Below are 16,075 nucleotides of genomic sequence, written 5' to 3' on the forward strand. Positions count from 1 at the left end.
ATAGGGCTAAACCATTGCGGCCTAGGCGAGGCACGATCTTGCTGAGTCTAGTGAGGTCAAGCCTCAATCATGGCCGGCAAGGCTCAGCCCTCGCTAGATCCGACGAGGGTGAACCTGGCCTGCCCAGCTGCTGCCGAGGCCAACCTCACCAACCACAATGAAAAACATAAACTAAAAAGGAAAACAAGAAGAAGATGATAATAATAATAATAATAATAGTCCACGTCCGCATCGACAACGTCACATAAGACTATTTGCATCCACATTAGTGATTCTAGCCAAAATTGGATGAATGGATTGAATTAGCACAAATATAAAAATTTTAGGACTAAATTGGCTAAAAAATAATTTAAGATTGAATTAACACAATTACAATAGGTTTAAAATATTTTTTTGGATAATTTGCCCGATTTCAATAGTTGCAATTGAAGCTGTAGTTTCACTGTCATCAAAAGATCTACTTGCACCAAACAATATCGATGGACCATTCATTTAAAGAGTATTTTATCACGTGTTTACAGCATGCAAAGACTGCTAAATGTTCTGATTGCTAAGGACACAAAACTGAGAAATAGCAAATTTGGAGGGGCCAATTGTAAAGCAATTAAGTTGGGATTTTACCCTTGATCCTATGTCTGAATTCAGATATTTCTCGTATCGCTCTAGCTTCTTTAAATAAGTTGTATTACATTACAACTTTGATAGCATCATTGAAACTAAATCTGCCATTAGTTTCAAAACTCTACAATATAATACCAATTCCAATACGGAATGTACAATAACTATGGCTACAGTGGGTCGGGAGCGATAGACAATCGTTCTCGAGATAGGAAGACCAGGAACAACACAGAGAGGAAAGTAAAACCGAATACTGGCCCAGCCCTACAAGCCTGTCGAAGCAATCCCCAACCAAAGACATCCTCACACCTTTATTGAGTTTTAAGCAGTCTGCAACTGGAAATAACAACTAATGTTTCGGCCAATATGAGTCAGAGCCCCATAAGAACTGTGACTGGCTCTTTTGTGTATCTTATGGCCATTGCTCACAACACCCCTTACTAATGGCGACTTGCCCAGATATGAAGGAGCTCACAATGAAATGGGTTCCAGGATAGCCAGGTTCTTCATATTGTCATTAGTTTATAGTCGTAACAAACACCATTCCCATGAAATAGTTCCGGTGAGTAAATCTACAAATATATACAAGATCAATTGAGCGATCAAGCAACAAGAATTTAGTAAGACAGAAAACAAACAATCTTAAATATTGATGCTATGCTAATCTAAACAAACAAACAATCTTAAACATTGATGCTATGCTAATCTAAAGCACGGAAAGTCCAACGTCTCTCCTTCATCTGAGGAGCTGTTCACTTGTGGGAAGAAATTCAAAGAGAAGACCAACAGCTCCAAGACTAAACATGGTCTCACAAAGCAACCGTCTTAGAACATTTGTCCCCATTCCATCGAAAACCTATCTACACCAATCACTGGCCAGAGAAAATGAGCTACATAGCTTTACCGGAAAAGGAATGGAAAGACTTGAAAACATCAAACTAGTGAGGCGATTGCTTCACCTGACCTATCTCAGCTCAACGGTCCAATTCATCTTGTCATCAATGAGACCCATCTGCAGTCTGGTGAGTACAGAATATAGCTGTTCTGCGACAACTCCAAAAACCCCCTCAACATAAGTTACCCTGCCAAAACGTTACATCGCAGAATTATACTCACGTATTTCTTCTTAGAGAACACACCATCAACAAGTTGATGTTTCACAGAGAAGGCATATCTTGTTTAGCACAATACTTGATGTCACTTTGATTCAAAACAAGTGCCTGTGTCCAAAATCCAAACTTAACAGAGCTTTAGAGGGATGCAATGGCTGTTCTTTCCTATGTAATCAAGGTGCAATCATTTCAACCCTAGTTATTGCATTCAGTGAAGAGGCTCTGAGTGGGACCAAGTCTATGCAATGGTGGATTTACCTTCTATCGCGGTAAGTGATACTTCCCACTGGTGATACAACCACGGCTGTCCCAGTGCAAAAAACTTCATCAGCATCAAGCAACTCCTCCACCGCTACAAGCCGCTCCTCAACCTGCATTTTAAAAGGCAAACATCAGAAAATATCACTCAATATACATCTCCACAAAATGCTATAACTGCAGAATGCAGCAACAGCATATCCACCTGTTAACACCTCTTAAAAATAGTTAAGCTAAGGTGGAGCTGTCCCATTTTACAAAAAGTGCCTTCTTTATTATTCATGTTGCTGAAAGCAACATTTTCAAAAAATTTCTAATCGATACCGCATGAACTAACAAGCATTACAACAAGGAAAAGAAGTAGCACATTGGAATTATTGAGAAGAAGAATGCAACGCACAACTACTGAGAATTCAAGAATGGGTTACTTTCGACCAACCTACAGCTGTATATAACCATCAAAGAAAAAAGTGTCCATATTTTAGCACACTGAACAGAAGGACTTCTCAAGTCATGAGCTTGACAAGTGCTTTTATTCAGAAGAGCAGGAAGCAGTATAATGGGCAGTCTCATAGATATTTTATGAATTGCCCACAAGCAATCAGGAACTACGCAGGAAAGGGGCAAAAACCTAATGCAAATCAAGTGGAATTGATTCAAGGCCTTTGATTATGAATATAATATATTTTTCTCAGCACAATGAATCTTGAACCCCATCATATTCATGAACCAAATTAGCACTTGTAGTGTGAGCCTACACCATAAATAAATGACGAGGATGTTTCTTAGGGGCAAAAAAAAGGCATCAACACTCCGCTAATCAGTGAACTTCACTTTACTTGCTCAGAGCTTTAATTTTTCCACTTATGGCATCTACATTAATCAAGCATGACTAGCCCCTTCATTTCTGTCCTCCATCAATCTGTACCATTTCTAGCCCCTTGCTTTCTATTCTCAATCATTCTATCAAATAAGAAAAGGCATAAGAGGTAAATTACAAGGGGGAAAAACTAGCACTGGTTGGTCCTATACTACATGAGCACAAGCATAGTATCATGCAATGACTCATTGATACCTAACAGTTTGCATCGACTGCTCACTATCAAAGATGGAAAATGTACCTGGAAACCTTCACTGCGAGCAACATCAATTATGCTCTTCCTAGTAATACCTGGTAGGATTGTCCCTTTTATTGACGGAGTACTTATGACATTATCCTACAATTGCATGCCAATCACATTATTAGCCAAAATTATCCTTTTTGCAAAGAATGATGACATGCAGGTGAAGATAGTTGCAAAACAATTACCACTCATCAGTATAACTTACTGTGACAATAAAAGCCACAAATTCAAAAGAATTTACTTAAGATATCTGAAGACATTGGTTTAGGAATACCAATGCAACACAACAATAAAAAAACACGAGATTATAATGACTGACACGACTCTTGAATTTCACTTATGCCATCAGAAACTAAAAACACTCTGTTTATAGTCAAAACATTACTTACTTCATGTCCATAATTAAAAGAAAGAAGGTTTCTTCACACTCTCATATGTCAATTTTTATTCACTGCAAAGTTACCCAGAAAAAAAATTGGTCCCCATCTATCAAGTGAAATCACAATTTGAAACTTCTTTTCCTTTCTTCCCTGAGAAAAATTAGTGTGATCACACTTTCATACTTTTGAAGATGACTTATCCTCTCACTAAATCTGCGTCAAATTTAAAAATTCCAAACGGTTTTGATCATGCAACACTTCCAATAAATCAATCTTGCTACAAAAGTTCATCCAAATGTGACAGAAGAACCGACAATAACCACCACCAACTTTCGAAACCAATTGCACTACTTTTGATATTAAAAGCGATTGCATCATCAGGTCCAACAGTCTCAACCAGGCCAGAAATTTATGCCCAAGTCAACATTCTAACAAAGAGAACAGAATAAATTGATTGCAGTCATATAAATAAAGTGTCTTCATTGATCTGCTTCTCGAGACCGAAAAAGGGTTTATCAGCAAGACTCTCAAGTAACACCGTGAATAAGAAAGGATTCTCAATAAAAAGGCTCATGGACATCAAACATCAGAACAACATCACCGCATGCTAGTCAAAAGAAGCGAAAAAATAGAACTTCTCTAAAAAGGTAAGTCTAGGAATGATGTTGATTGCCACCAAGTGACAAAAGTCAATGGCATACTAAGTGTCATTCTAAGTGCAACACAAAAATTAAAAATCCGTAAAAATTCATTATCTCTTGTTATGATGCACTGAGCATGATTTGTATCTATGACCGACATAGAAATCCATGGCATATTTTTATGTAGAATAATTAACTACTGATCATGATAACTTGGATAAAGCATTCTCATAAAAAATTCTGTGCCCGATCTCACTCATACTCTATCAAAGCCCTGTTTAGAAAAGGTAACTATTCCTTAGGATGTGTTGGTTTCCCAAAAGCTTTATGATAAACGAAATTGCTTCGAGGAAAATGATTAGTTTTCATGCTTGGTGTTATGCTGTAAGCACATAAAATGCTATTTTAACGTAGAAGGTGAAGAAGCTACTGAGAATTTGTGGTAAGAGACTTGTTATGCTTGGAAAAATGGTTTCCTCTATTCACCGAAAATCCATCTTCCTAATTTTAAGTATGGATGTTTTCTTTAACCGTAAATGATTTTCCATTGAATAACCAATTTCAATGAACCAAACATGTGAAAATACGAAAAACTAACTCGAGGCTCTTTTAGTGAAACAAACACACCTTAGTTTGTTTTACCATGCATTCCATGTAAAAAACAAGATACTTCTAGGTCAACAAGCACCCAATTGTGGCGGCAAAATCATGGAGCTAAAGTAGTAAAAATTTCTTTAGAGTTTGTTTCATGGAGAACCAATGAGAAATTTGAGATAGACTATTCAGATTGTTAACTGGCAACTGTTCCATCAATATGAATACCTTCACAACAAAAATGTTGCAAGAAGAAACCTCCTCTAAATATTGTTTGTGCACACAATCAAGGTATAGAACATCTGAAAAGCCTTTAACTTTGGCAGCAGACTGTGCCTTCAGAACCTACAAGACAGATTCAGAAAGAAGACAGCATCATTCAAGTTCACATACTAACGCATATAAATCTACTTACAAGCACTAATGCCTTGCTATATTGACAAGAGATGGCCCAAGAGACATTTAAGAGTGGTTACCCCTAAATGATAACAGACAACAAAGAAAATAAAGAGGAAAGTGAGAGCGCATTCCCAATTGTACTACAGAGAGACAAAACGGATGTAAGAGACAATGAAGTTGATATCGATAGATATGAACACAGAAGAAGATCAAACTGAAGTAAAAGTTGACCCCAATGAGTTTAAGAATATTGTCTCAATTTTCAGTTTGTTTTTTATTTTCTTAAAACATGTATCATGGATACAAACAAATATTTTCTCTACGAAACATAGCTTACGCAATAAAATTATAGAAGAAGTCTTTCATTTGGTATTCCCAATTTCCCTATTTTCATTTGGAACTCTTGTTTTGATTTGGAAGCTGTTTTGAAAGTGCTGGCAAACACATTTTCTAGGCTGTTTTTGCTCTCAAGTGGAAATTGCAAATAGAAGATTCATGAACCAAAGAAGGCCTTAAGACTCTCACAGTTCAAGTATAAATAAGCTCAATCAGATGTTTCACATAGTTTTTCTTCAATCTTCGAGGTTAGAAAATTTAGCAAGAGAGGAGAAATTATTCACATAAGTGGTAGCTCCCCTTTAGATGCTCTCAAAATTGAAATCCTTAGAAGGACCAGAAGACAGCATCTTGATTTTACTGTTTAATCAAGATAAAAATATGTGAGAATATTTTACTTCCATGCAATCCTTCACTGTAGCAAGCAATCGTCATGAAGAAGTAAACACTATAGAATACAGAAAACTTGAAGATGAGATATAAGTGCAGAACGTCTACTACCTATCCAGAGGCTATTATAAAAAAAAGTAATCTGAATCAAGGAAAAAGACTTGCTTGCTTACCGCAGCATAGTTTCCAATAGTCTTGACACCTCCAGTACCACCAGGGGTAGCTCGATGCAGTTCACGCTCCACCACCAAATGTATCGGTGCTACACCTTCCTGCCAATTATATTGGAAGGAGTTGGACCAAAACTAAACATAAGGGAAAGATAAAAAAAGCTGAAGGATCAAAAAAGCAGCTGGATCATAAGATAAATCTGGTAAAAGAAATTCCTAATAGATTCAATTATAATGCTGCCAAATGATGATAAGAATAGAAGCCCTTTGAGACCACTTCATGTCAGAGCTTCAAGTCTACCATGATTGATCTCCCGGTTGTGTTCAAGTTCACCATGACAAAAAGTACAGTACAAGCAACTTGTTCCAAATATAGAGACAGTTTACAGTAGTAAAAGAAAGAGACAAAACACGAGGATTGACTTACTATTAAAGCATACAACTGGAGTGAAAGCTAATAAACTTGATTTTAGACGAAAGAATATGACAGACCTTGAAGTAGTTTCCCACAGGTGAAACATAGATTAGAAAGGTGTATTCAGGAGAAGGGGCAAGACCAAGAACAGCTCCACTCCCCATGAGCAATGGCCTTATGTATAAAGAACCTTTACCGGTCGGCGGTATCTGAAAGAATAAAATTTGCGAGCTTAAAGCAAATAGCAGAGAGAGAGAGAGAGAGAGAGAGAGAGAGAGATGCATATGCAAAGTGGATATCTTACCCAACGTCTATTTGCTAATACAGTGGCCTTTACAGCCTCAACAAATTGTTCAACAGTGGGTGCTGGCATGCACATACGCTCAGCTCCCATTCTCATACGCAGTGCATTTTCTTCTGGGCGAAACAGAAGGATATTACCATCACGTTTCCGGTAAGCTTTCAGACCTTCGAATAAACCCTGTGTTAGAAGAAAACACATAGGCCCACTATATTAAAGATACAATGACAAAGATATAATAGACAATGAAGAATAAAATGGCCCTAAGAGTATGAATATGACATTTTCTTCATTCCCACAATCAAAAAATAAGAGGGTAGAGAATCATAAAGCCTGCAAGTTTAACTAATTCTATGTCATCAAGAAAATTTATCCTGTAAGTGCAATGCATTTACAGATAAAAGAACATTAAATGTTGGAAGAGTCTCGACCAAACTTAATATCTGACCTGGCCATAATTTAGAACTCCTGCAGAAGGGCTCAATTCAATGTTTCCGAAACGCCGTAATTCACTTTTAGAGAAGTTGCCATCTCGACCACATTTCATGGTGTACATGTAATCAGTGGGAAGCAATCCAAATCCAAGGTTCTCCCAGTCTATGTCGGCTAATTCGGTTACCTCATTGCTGTGTTCAAAGAAACATGTCAGCAACTAAATTGAGTTGCACATCAGTAAGGTGAGAGTTTAAAGTTTTCCTCACACTAATTTCACTTATAGCAAGTACTGAATCAAGCTTCACTTAAAAGTAACACGTCCCTGCTTGAGAACATTATGCATATCGTGCATTTGCAGGTTTCTGCAATAATTGGGCAACTCAATTAAGCTGTTCCTTCAGGCATCCAACCAAAGCCTCAAGATTTCCACCATTCCTACAAGTCCGAATTCAGTTTACTGATCCTAAAAATAAACGTGCAAAGCATATTTTGCATCCAACATACGGTACGTGGGCAACCCATGGGTGACGAAACGCGCTCTAATCAAACATGGAGCAAGTTCTTTGTCGTCGGTATCATTGCCAGCTATCAATTTGCCCTTTCCCCAAATTTCATGGCTTCACTATACCCTTGACCTCAACTACGCAGTTTCCGCCAGAATTTCACAATCACCCCACAATGATACAATGCATTCAAAAGTCAATTGTAGAGGCCCTTACGAGTAGAGAGAAAGAAACCCGACATCAACTGCAACAAACAGGTGAGAGAGAGCTACCTGCAAGTATCAGATAATATGGCATTGCATGTCAATGGAGGGGCCGGTTGTTGCAGGGAACTGCAAAAAGTAAGAGGGTATTGCTTCTGCAGCTGCAAAAAGAAATTAAAGAAAGACCCATCACTCCTATTCGGACACACAAAGAGAGGGATCAAGACATTTCCTTTTTCCTCAGTTATACCAGTGACGATGAAAACAGAACTGACCCTGAGAGATGTGGGAGAGATGTGTCTCTTCTCAGTGAAGAACGACGGCGGCTTGAGAGCATGGCCATGGCGGGAGGGGCAAATCAGGCAATTCGGCTGCTGAGCTGCTAACACCGCAGTGCTCTCCATTTTAGCTCTGCGCGTGACTGGTTCAGAGAGAGAGAGAGAGAAGGGAATATGAAGTTGTGGTCTTTGTGGCTGCCCTGATTGCCGGTCCTACTTAACCTAGACGAAGGTAGAGTACGACTTAGCATTAGATGCTTTGACCTTCCCAACATAGGTGTAAATGCCAGGCTGGTTAATTAATCCTTGAGGGGAAATAATTTATCCTTTATACGGTCTCCAACTCATCGTACAAATTTAACTTGACAAACCCACCATGGATTCTTGGCGGACTCAATCACAAAGAGCTTTACCGGACCGACCATGTAAATCCCACGTGGGGCTTTCCGTCTTTTTTTATGCTTTTGAACCAAAACCTAAAAGATAATAAAATAAATAAATAAATAAAGGGGAACAGACGTGCAATAAGCTCGAACAAATCAAACAAGACAAGCTGCGAGGACTGACGAGGAACGTAAAGACAGTTCCAAGGTATTTTCTCGGAATCCCTTCTTCGAAAGATGATTTTTGATAAATCGTTTTTCTCAAAAAACGATTTATTTTTTCATTTGTTTGATAATAGATGGTGAAAATGTTTTTTAGGGTTTGATTTTCATTTGGAAAGTGATTTCACTTTCATGACTTTATCTTAGGCAAAAAAAAAAATTGAATCCTAAAATTATTCTATATTCTATATTTTAAATTCACATATTTATATTTCTTTTTTCTTTTTTCTTTCTGCCTCTTCCTTCTTCCTTCTACAACACCGACGATCATGGGCAAGCTCAAGCTCACCAACAAAAGGCGAGCTCGAGGCTCCTCGGATCCGCCCGAGGACACCGGCAATCTGGTGGCCTCAAAAAGATCTAGCGGCATTGAGAGATTCGGCAAGACTAGGCGAGCCTCTAGCTCGTCGGACTCGGGCAAGGCTCGAGCTCGTCGAGGCCAACGAGGAGGCCTCTAGATTCAACGGCCTCGAGGCTAGTCGATGGCCGCCGCTAGCCAATCGCGGGGAGGGAGGAAGAAAAAAAAAAGAGAGAGAGAGAGAAAAGAAGAACAATAAAATACAATATCACAATATTAAGAAAGTCAAGACAATTAAAGAGAGGCAATTTTGAAAATATTTTCATCTCTTCAGATTGGGAAATTTACTTTCCTAATTTTATACATAAACTTTTCATTGATCGGAAAGTAGTCTCCATTGACTGTATCATTTTTCAGTGAATCAAAAAGGTGAAAGTCCGGAAAACTAATTTTGGGAAAACGCTTTTCTTGAAATAAACACACCCTTTACATGTGGATTGCTTGTTATTTTCCTTTGGAGTAACGTTTTATTTGGAAAAGAAAAATTGCGGAAGTGTGCATGTATTGTGTTAGGATTAAATCATGAAGAAATTGACTAACTTTCTTATGCACAACAAAAGAATTACATAGGAATATAGGTTGAATCACCAATGCATAATGATCGAATCTACAACTCCACAATGGTCCGAATATAGTCACAAGGAAAATATTCTTATTCCACAACGTAAATGTGGGTTGCCTTCTCAAAGTAGCGATGGAATCCTCTCAAGTAACATACGTTTTTCTGTACGTTTCTATTTATATGGAGACGGTGGAAGTTATCAAAAGATAACCGTTCTCACCTCTCAAAGGTGTCTCTCAAACACACCCCTTCATGGGTGAACTACCAAAATATAACATCTCCCACTTCGAACATGATAGGCTTGATAATGCTCTATCAAAAACATAAGGCATCCAACGTTCGTCTACCTTAGAATTAATTCATATTGGCAAATAGGTCATGCAACCAATGAGTACACCTACACTCTAGAGCTCGGATTATGCACCTATTGAGGAAAACATAACTGGTACAACCTAAAAATAAGTAAAGTCTCACAATACCCCAGTCATATTTTGCTACATCAATTTAAGTATACATATCCGTTTAAAGCTATACTCGGCTATTCTTAAATCACTATGTATTTACAGTTATATCCGGAGTAACAAAAATTGATATAATCGGCCAAACAATAAACACATGTGGGAGATGTAAAATAGCAATAGTCTTCCTTCGTACTCATTCGGAACAATTGAATCATATGCTTACAAGGTTGTTGATGACATTAAAATACATTGACATGCCACCATTAGCGAGAAAAGCAACAATGCGGGGGCTCGAGGGTAACAACGTATTTTGATAAATCTCTAATGGTTGTTGTTCGCAACAGCAAATGGATCCGCCATCATTCGCTAAAAGTTTTACTTGAGACAATGGCGTAGATGTCATTACTTAAATGATTACATGAATTCGGTGTGCCTTCGTACACATACAAGAGCGACATTGTTCGGTACTAGAAGTTCCGACCGTAGGTTCGAGAGAGGATGCTCAAAAGTGAAAAGAAAAGCTATTGCATCGATTTTATATAGTGTTTATGAGAAAGCTTTTACGATTGATGATGCATGGTATTTATGAAATGGATCACAAGATAGCTTCGTGCCAAAATGAATTGTCACTGCAAAATTGAGTATTACTATGATATTCCTATCTTAGGCCTAGAAATTTCATTTACTGGGTTGTTTACCCATTTCTTTTATTTTTCAGGTGAAAAGAAAATGAGTCCGTCGTATGAGTGACTATTCAGATTCCCGACACGCATGACCCACCTCCGACACATTGTAGTTTGTGTCGATATCGAAGTAGTTTATGTCTATATTACCTCAACTATATGGATCGACATTAATCCGGCAAATCAAATCCCCGTTGTTTATCAAATCTGTCCTTACAATGGAGACGACACCTCAATTAATAGAAGGACTAAGACAAAGCAAAAAGGAAATAAAAGATAATAATTTCGCTCATCAGCCTTGTACAGCCAATAACAACCTTAAAACATCTACTAATATCAAAGGAAATTACTTTAATCAGCCTTGCATTGATATGTCTTGGATTTGCCATCAAATCAACAACTCTCATGTAAGATATGGCTTGAAATCAGCAATCGATCACATCTTGAATACGCCATAGAATTAGTAATCAATCACATTTTCAATATGCATGGAATCAACAATCAATTCGGTGAATCGATTTTTTTTATTAGAAAGCAAAGATTGGATACTTTATTATCAACAATCCTAGTCGATAGTTCTCATGTAGACACAATCCACCGAAACAAGTTGCAACCAAAATCAACCTTGGTATGAATGAATAACGATTGTGTAGAACTTGTGATGGAATCAAGGATTACTCATTGACGCCGTGTATCATTGGTGACATAATCGGATGATGCCGCATCAAACATATATCCATCTATTTCCAAGTTATATCCGATAATAATCCACAAATGCTCATCGGTCTACAACTATATGATCTCGTGGCTTCGAGTCTACGGTCCATATAGGATAAGATTCCATAAGCATTATAGTGCTGAAAACAAAAACATTACTTAAAGTAATATAGTAATTTGGTACATCTTTCGGCTCGGTGCATTTACAAGTGAAATGACCCAGCTTGCTATAATTGTAGCATTTCATCTTGGTCTTGTCCTTCTTCCCTCGATGCTTCTTGCATAGGAGGGTTTTGGCTCTCTCAAGTGCTTGACTAGTTTCCTTCTCTTTGTTGTTCAATTTATTATTCCTCTTGCGCTTGAAGCTCGAAGCTATGCGTTTCCAAGGAGAACTTGTACAGAACCTAGAACCACTCACCGCTAAGATAAACTTGATTGATGAATGGTGTTATCACGTTGTGAGTATTGATTGGTCATTGAGTGGTTGATCGACTATATAGAGAATGTAATAGTTTTTTCTGAATTGGGCTACATATTGTAATTTATCATGTTATGGGGTCGGTTTAATAAGGTGAGATAGAAAAATTCTTAATTAGTCTAATATGGGGCTGGCTAGTGGGGATCAAGTAGAACCCGGTCCGTGATGAGAGGTATTGTGACTAAAAACTCTATAAAAAGTGCTCCAGTCTCTCATCTAATCCTAATGCACAAATAATCTCACATAAGGAGCAGCTATAGAACAACATTCATGAGGGGCGGTTGTAGTGACCCAAGTAGTTCGCCACCGATGCGTCCTCAATCCACACGAGGTTAGTGGAACGCCCCATACTGAATCGCCCGCGACTAAGGCTTACGTTCTCTAGTTTTATATTTTATTACTCAAAATAACTGGCGCATGCGGAAGCCCTAAAAATTAGAAAATTCAAGCAGGGCGACCATATAGGCATAACCGCACGTCAAAACAAAACAACAATACGGCAGGCACGTCTATACAAAGGGTATGGCTTTTCATGGTTTCACTAACTAGACAACACACATATCATACAACAACAACATCTTTTTATTCATATCTTTCAATAATTTCTTTACAAAAGTTCAAAGACAATGAGAGTATCACAAAAAATGATAACTACTTCAGCTTAACGTCACCCTCAATGACCGCATCTTCACCACCAACATCTATAAGTTACTCCTTGACGCCAACATCACCGGTTAGCTATGCCAATTTGAAAAATAGTTATCCCACGAGGGGTGAGCTCAATAGCTCCGCGAATAAACGTCTAATTCAAAGAATGCACGCATTGAAATCATAATGACACATCAATAATTCATTAGTCCAATCCAATTGCACACGTGTCAAGCAATTCAAGTATAAGATTTCTTTCGAAAACGCATGATTTTGTATGGAATGCAATCTCCGGCTCCTTTGCGGATAAACCTCATGCGGGTGTGAGGCATCTCAAGCTCATAGGCATCTCACTTCGTAGGCATCACAAACTCACAAAGGCAGAGGCATCCCCGACCATCAGAAAGCATCGGAGGACATCCCGAATTCCATTCGGCTCCCACGGGGCATCACCAAATAAACCTTATGGCGGTATAACGTCGGATAGACTCACAACGAGTGTTTCACTTGTTTCATCATGAAATGCCATGCCATGCATACACAATATAATCTTACCATCATTGGCATTCAAAAATTCCATGAGATGAATGAATCATACGTTTTCATGATCATATTCTTTTCGGAAAATCAATCAATGCGGGAATTAAGCATATCAAAGTAGAATTCAAGAATAGGATCCGGATTCCAAACTATTGACGAACAATTCTAACGCCAATCTAAACAAACTATAAAAGTTAGAAATCCACTCACTTGGATTCAGAAGTTTTGATATCCAAAAACGATGGACGAACAGCAACGAGCTAGGGCTGGAAACTATCCCGCCATGGCTAGGGCGAAACGCACAACACCAGCGGCGACCAAAGGTGGTGCAAGGCCGGTACAACGGATGGCGATGACGGCAACGATGGCTAGATTTAGAGCAATCGAACGGCGACATACAAGTAGGGTAACAACAGAGGTTTCTGACAAGAGCATACGTAATGAATTGACGTCGATTTTTATTTATAATGGTTTAGTCGGCTTAAACTAGTGAGTTTGTAGTCGGCAGCTTAAAGCAGAGTCGCCTTACAACGAGTCAAGAGCTTCAGCAGGTTGCGGTTGTGCCGGAACACGATACGTGTTAAGCGGCTTGTGACGTGTCGTGCTTGATCGCTTTATCGTGCTTGACTACTTTGTCATGCTTACATTGGCTGAATTTCAAATTTCGTGCCAAATGATTCTAAACCGTTAAGTACTAACCTGCTCCTATTTTCAGCAAGTGAAAGTTCAGGTCATCACAATTCTCCCACCTTAGAAAATTTCGTCCTCGAAATTTCAATCTTACTCCCTCCTTATCACAAGGGAGACTCTTAGGGTCCGCACTAACTCTATGGCCTATTAGCGTATTCTGACTTAGTTGCCATATCTCACAATCTTAACCTATATACACGGTTATCATCGACCTCAGTGATCTTTCATTCATCCGACAACTCCAATGTGCCATTCACTCATACCTTTATTGTTCACTTCTTTGCGAACATGAGAGCCTTTCGATAAAATCAATATCCAAAACCATTAATATATCAATACATATTCAAGCCTATGATCCACAAATATCTATCGCTACAATTCCATATCCACAATCAGTTATACATGGTTAACCATTAAACCACAATGTTTCAAGCCTAAAAATAGATTTCAAGAACTTCCTTGACTTTTAGGCTTCAATTCACCATCTTAACTTATCGTCCAATTCTTCGCTTTATTACTCTGCTACATCCATAAATAGTAATAATAATCATCAAGCTTACAAGTGATCAATATAATCCCTTATCTAATAAGTAGCATACGCTACTATAAATCCCGAACGAAACACAATCACATGCACTTGTAATTTCAGTCGTGTACGTTACCTTATCACTCAATGAGCCGCTTTGATACCAAATAAGTTTGTTCCGACCCAGGTAGTTCGCCACTATTGTGTCCTCAATCCACACGAGGCCGGGAAAACATCCCATACTGAACCACCCACGACTAAGGTTTACATTCTCTGGTTTAATCTTTCATTACGTACAAGCGGGGTAACGATAGAAGTTTCTAACAAGAGTCGACGGAATGAACTAACGTCGGTTTCTATTTATAATGGCTCGATCGGCTTAGATCGGTGAGCTTGCGGTCAGCAAATTACAGTAGAGTCGACTTACAATAAGCCAAGAACTTCGGCAGCAGTCACGCTAGAACGCGATACGTGTCAAGCAGCTTGTGACGTGTCGTGCTTGATGATTTGTCGTGCTTCTGCTTTGTCGTGCTTGACGTTTTGTCGTGCTTGACTACTTTGTCCCGCTTACATTGGCCAAATTCCAAATTTCGTGCCAAATGATTCTAAACTGTCAAGCACTAACCTGCTCCTATTTTAAGCGGGTAAAAGTTCGAGTCATCAAGTAGTCTCATTGAGCCGGTGATATAAAGTACAATAGAGGAGAAGCACCTGAGCTCTAGATTGTCACTATTCCGCATAAAAAACGATGGATTCGAAATCAAATGCGCAAATTAATTTCAGGTATTTATTTTTTTTTAAATTTCAATTATAATGAGTTAAATAATATCATTGTGAAATTGATTGATTCATTTGGCAATATTATATTGAAATGAAGGTAAAAACGCGGCGCATTTCGTTGATGTTGGTCATATGGGAAATGACACGAATGGTGCTTGAAGTTTGATCAATGTGCAATGTGGTCCATGAACTTTCAATTTATTCAATATGATCCCTAAACTTTAGCCCAATGAGCAGTGTAGTCTCTAAACTTTTTATTTGTTCAATGATGTTCCTAAACTTTTAAAACGTGTTCAATTTAGTCCATGTAATATATAAAAATGTTCAATGTTGTTCATGTTCTTAAATTAATGGAAAGACTACATTAAACATTTTCATAAAAGGTTTGGTACATTGAATATGTATCAGAAGTCCAGAGATCATATTGAACAAATTAAAAGTTCATGGGCCTATTAAACATTAGCCAAAAATTTAAGGATCGGATTGAAGAAATTAAAAATTCAGATATCACATTATATATTGAATCAAAGTTTAAAACTATTTGTGTTATTATTTATTTCCATACAAATGTCTCGCCTCTGACGCTATCACCATCGCTGTTACTATGGGCCAGGGATACCACTGACTTAGGCTGACTACAAATAGGTGGATTCCCCCTCCCCAATTGCTTCAACCTAGAGAGGCCAAAAGAGGGAGGCCAGAGAGAGAGGGAGGGCCTCTACGTGGGAGAGCTATTGAGAAAGCTTATAAGCATCTACGTAGCCCCAAAAATGGAAAAAGACACGCACATGCATTGCAAAATTATTGTTGATGTCGAAATAATAATCCTCTCCATGAAAATGAAGTCAACCATGCACATGGTCTTGACAA

The 16,075-nt window shown here is 38.3% G+C and overlaps 1 protein-coding gene across 3 annotated transcripts; it reads right to left on the minus strand.

Annotated features, from left to right (window-relative positions):
- Positions 1 to 1,290: 1,290 nt before the first annotated feature.
- On the minus strand, positions 1,291 to 8,360 carry LOC115739392 (branched-chain amino acid aminotransferase 2, chloroplastic-like). 3 transcript variants are annotated; one of them, XM_030672449.2, is made up of 10 exons: positions 8,155 to 8,360; positions 7,949 to 8,034; positions 7,187 to 7,364; positions 6,742 to 6,918; positions 6,515 to 6,646; positions 6,026 to 6,124; positions 4,956 to 5,072; positions 3,110 to 3,205; positions 1,989 to 2,101; positions 1,291 to 1,700 (listed from the first exon to the last, which is right to left on the minus strand). In XM_030672449.2, exons 1-10 carry the CDS (start codon positions 8,281 to 8,283, stop codon positions 1,583 to 1,585), a joined length of 1,245 nt encoding a protein of 414 aa, XP_030528309.2. In that variant the 5' UTR covers positions 8,284 to 8,360; the 3' UTR covers positions 1,291 to 1,582. The 3 variants fall into 3 exon arrangements, with proteins under 3 accessions (XP_030528309.2, XP_030528308.2, XP_030528307.2); XM_030672448.2 differs by having other exon boundaries at positions 7,187 to 7,361; positions 7,949 to 8,040; XM_030672447.2 differs by having other exon boundaries at positions 7,949 to 8,040; positions 8,155 to 8,359.
- Between the last annotated feature and the right edge of the window lie 7,715 nt (positions 8,361 to 16,075).

This window comes from Rhodamnia argentea, chromosome 11 (genome assembly GCF_020921035.1).
Source record: "Rhodamnia argentea isolate NSW1041297 chromosome 11, ASM2092103v1, whole genome shotgun sequence".
In the NCBI taxonomy this organism is placed as follows: Eukaryota; Viridiplantae; Streptophyta; class Magnoliopsida; order Myrtales; family Myrtaceae; genus Rhodamnia; species Rhodamnia argentea.

Bases quoted from the DNA above. Each gene is read 5' to 3' on its own strand.
- LOC115739392 (XM_030672447.2), bottom strand. From the start codon at position 8,283: ATGGAGAGCACTGCGGTGTTAGCAGCTCAGCAGCCGAATTGCCTGATT. The intron at 7,365-7,948 runs GTAGCTCTCTCT...CTTTGAACACAG, and splicing joins ATATTATCTGATACTTGCAG to CAATGAGGTAACCGAATTAG. The intron at 6,647-6,741 runs GTAAGATATCCA...TTATTCTTTCAG, and splicing joins TATTAGCAAATAGACGTTGG to ATACCGCCGACCGGTAAAGG.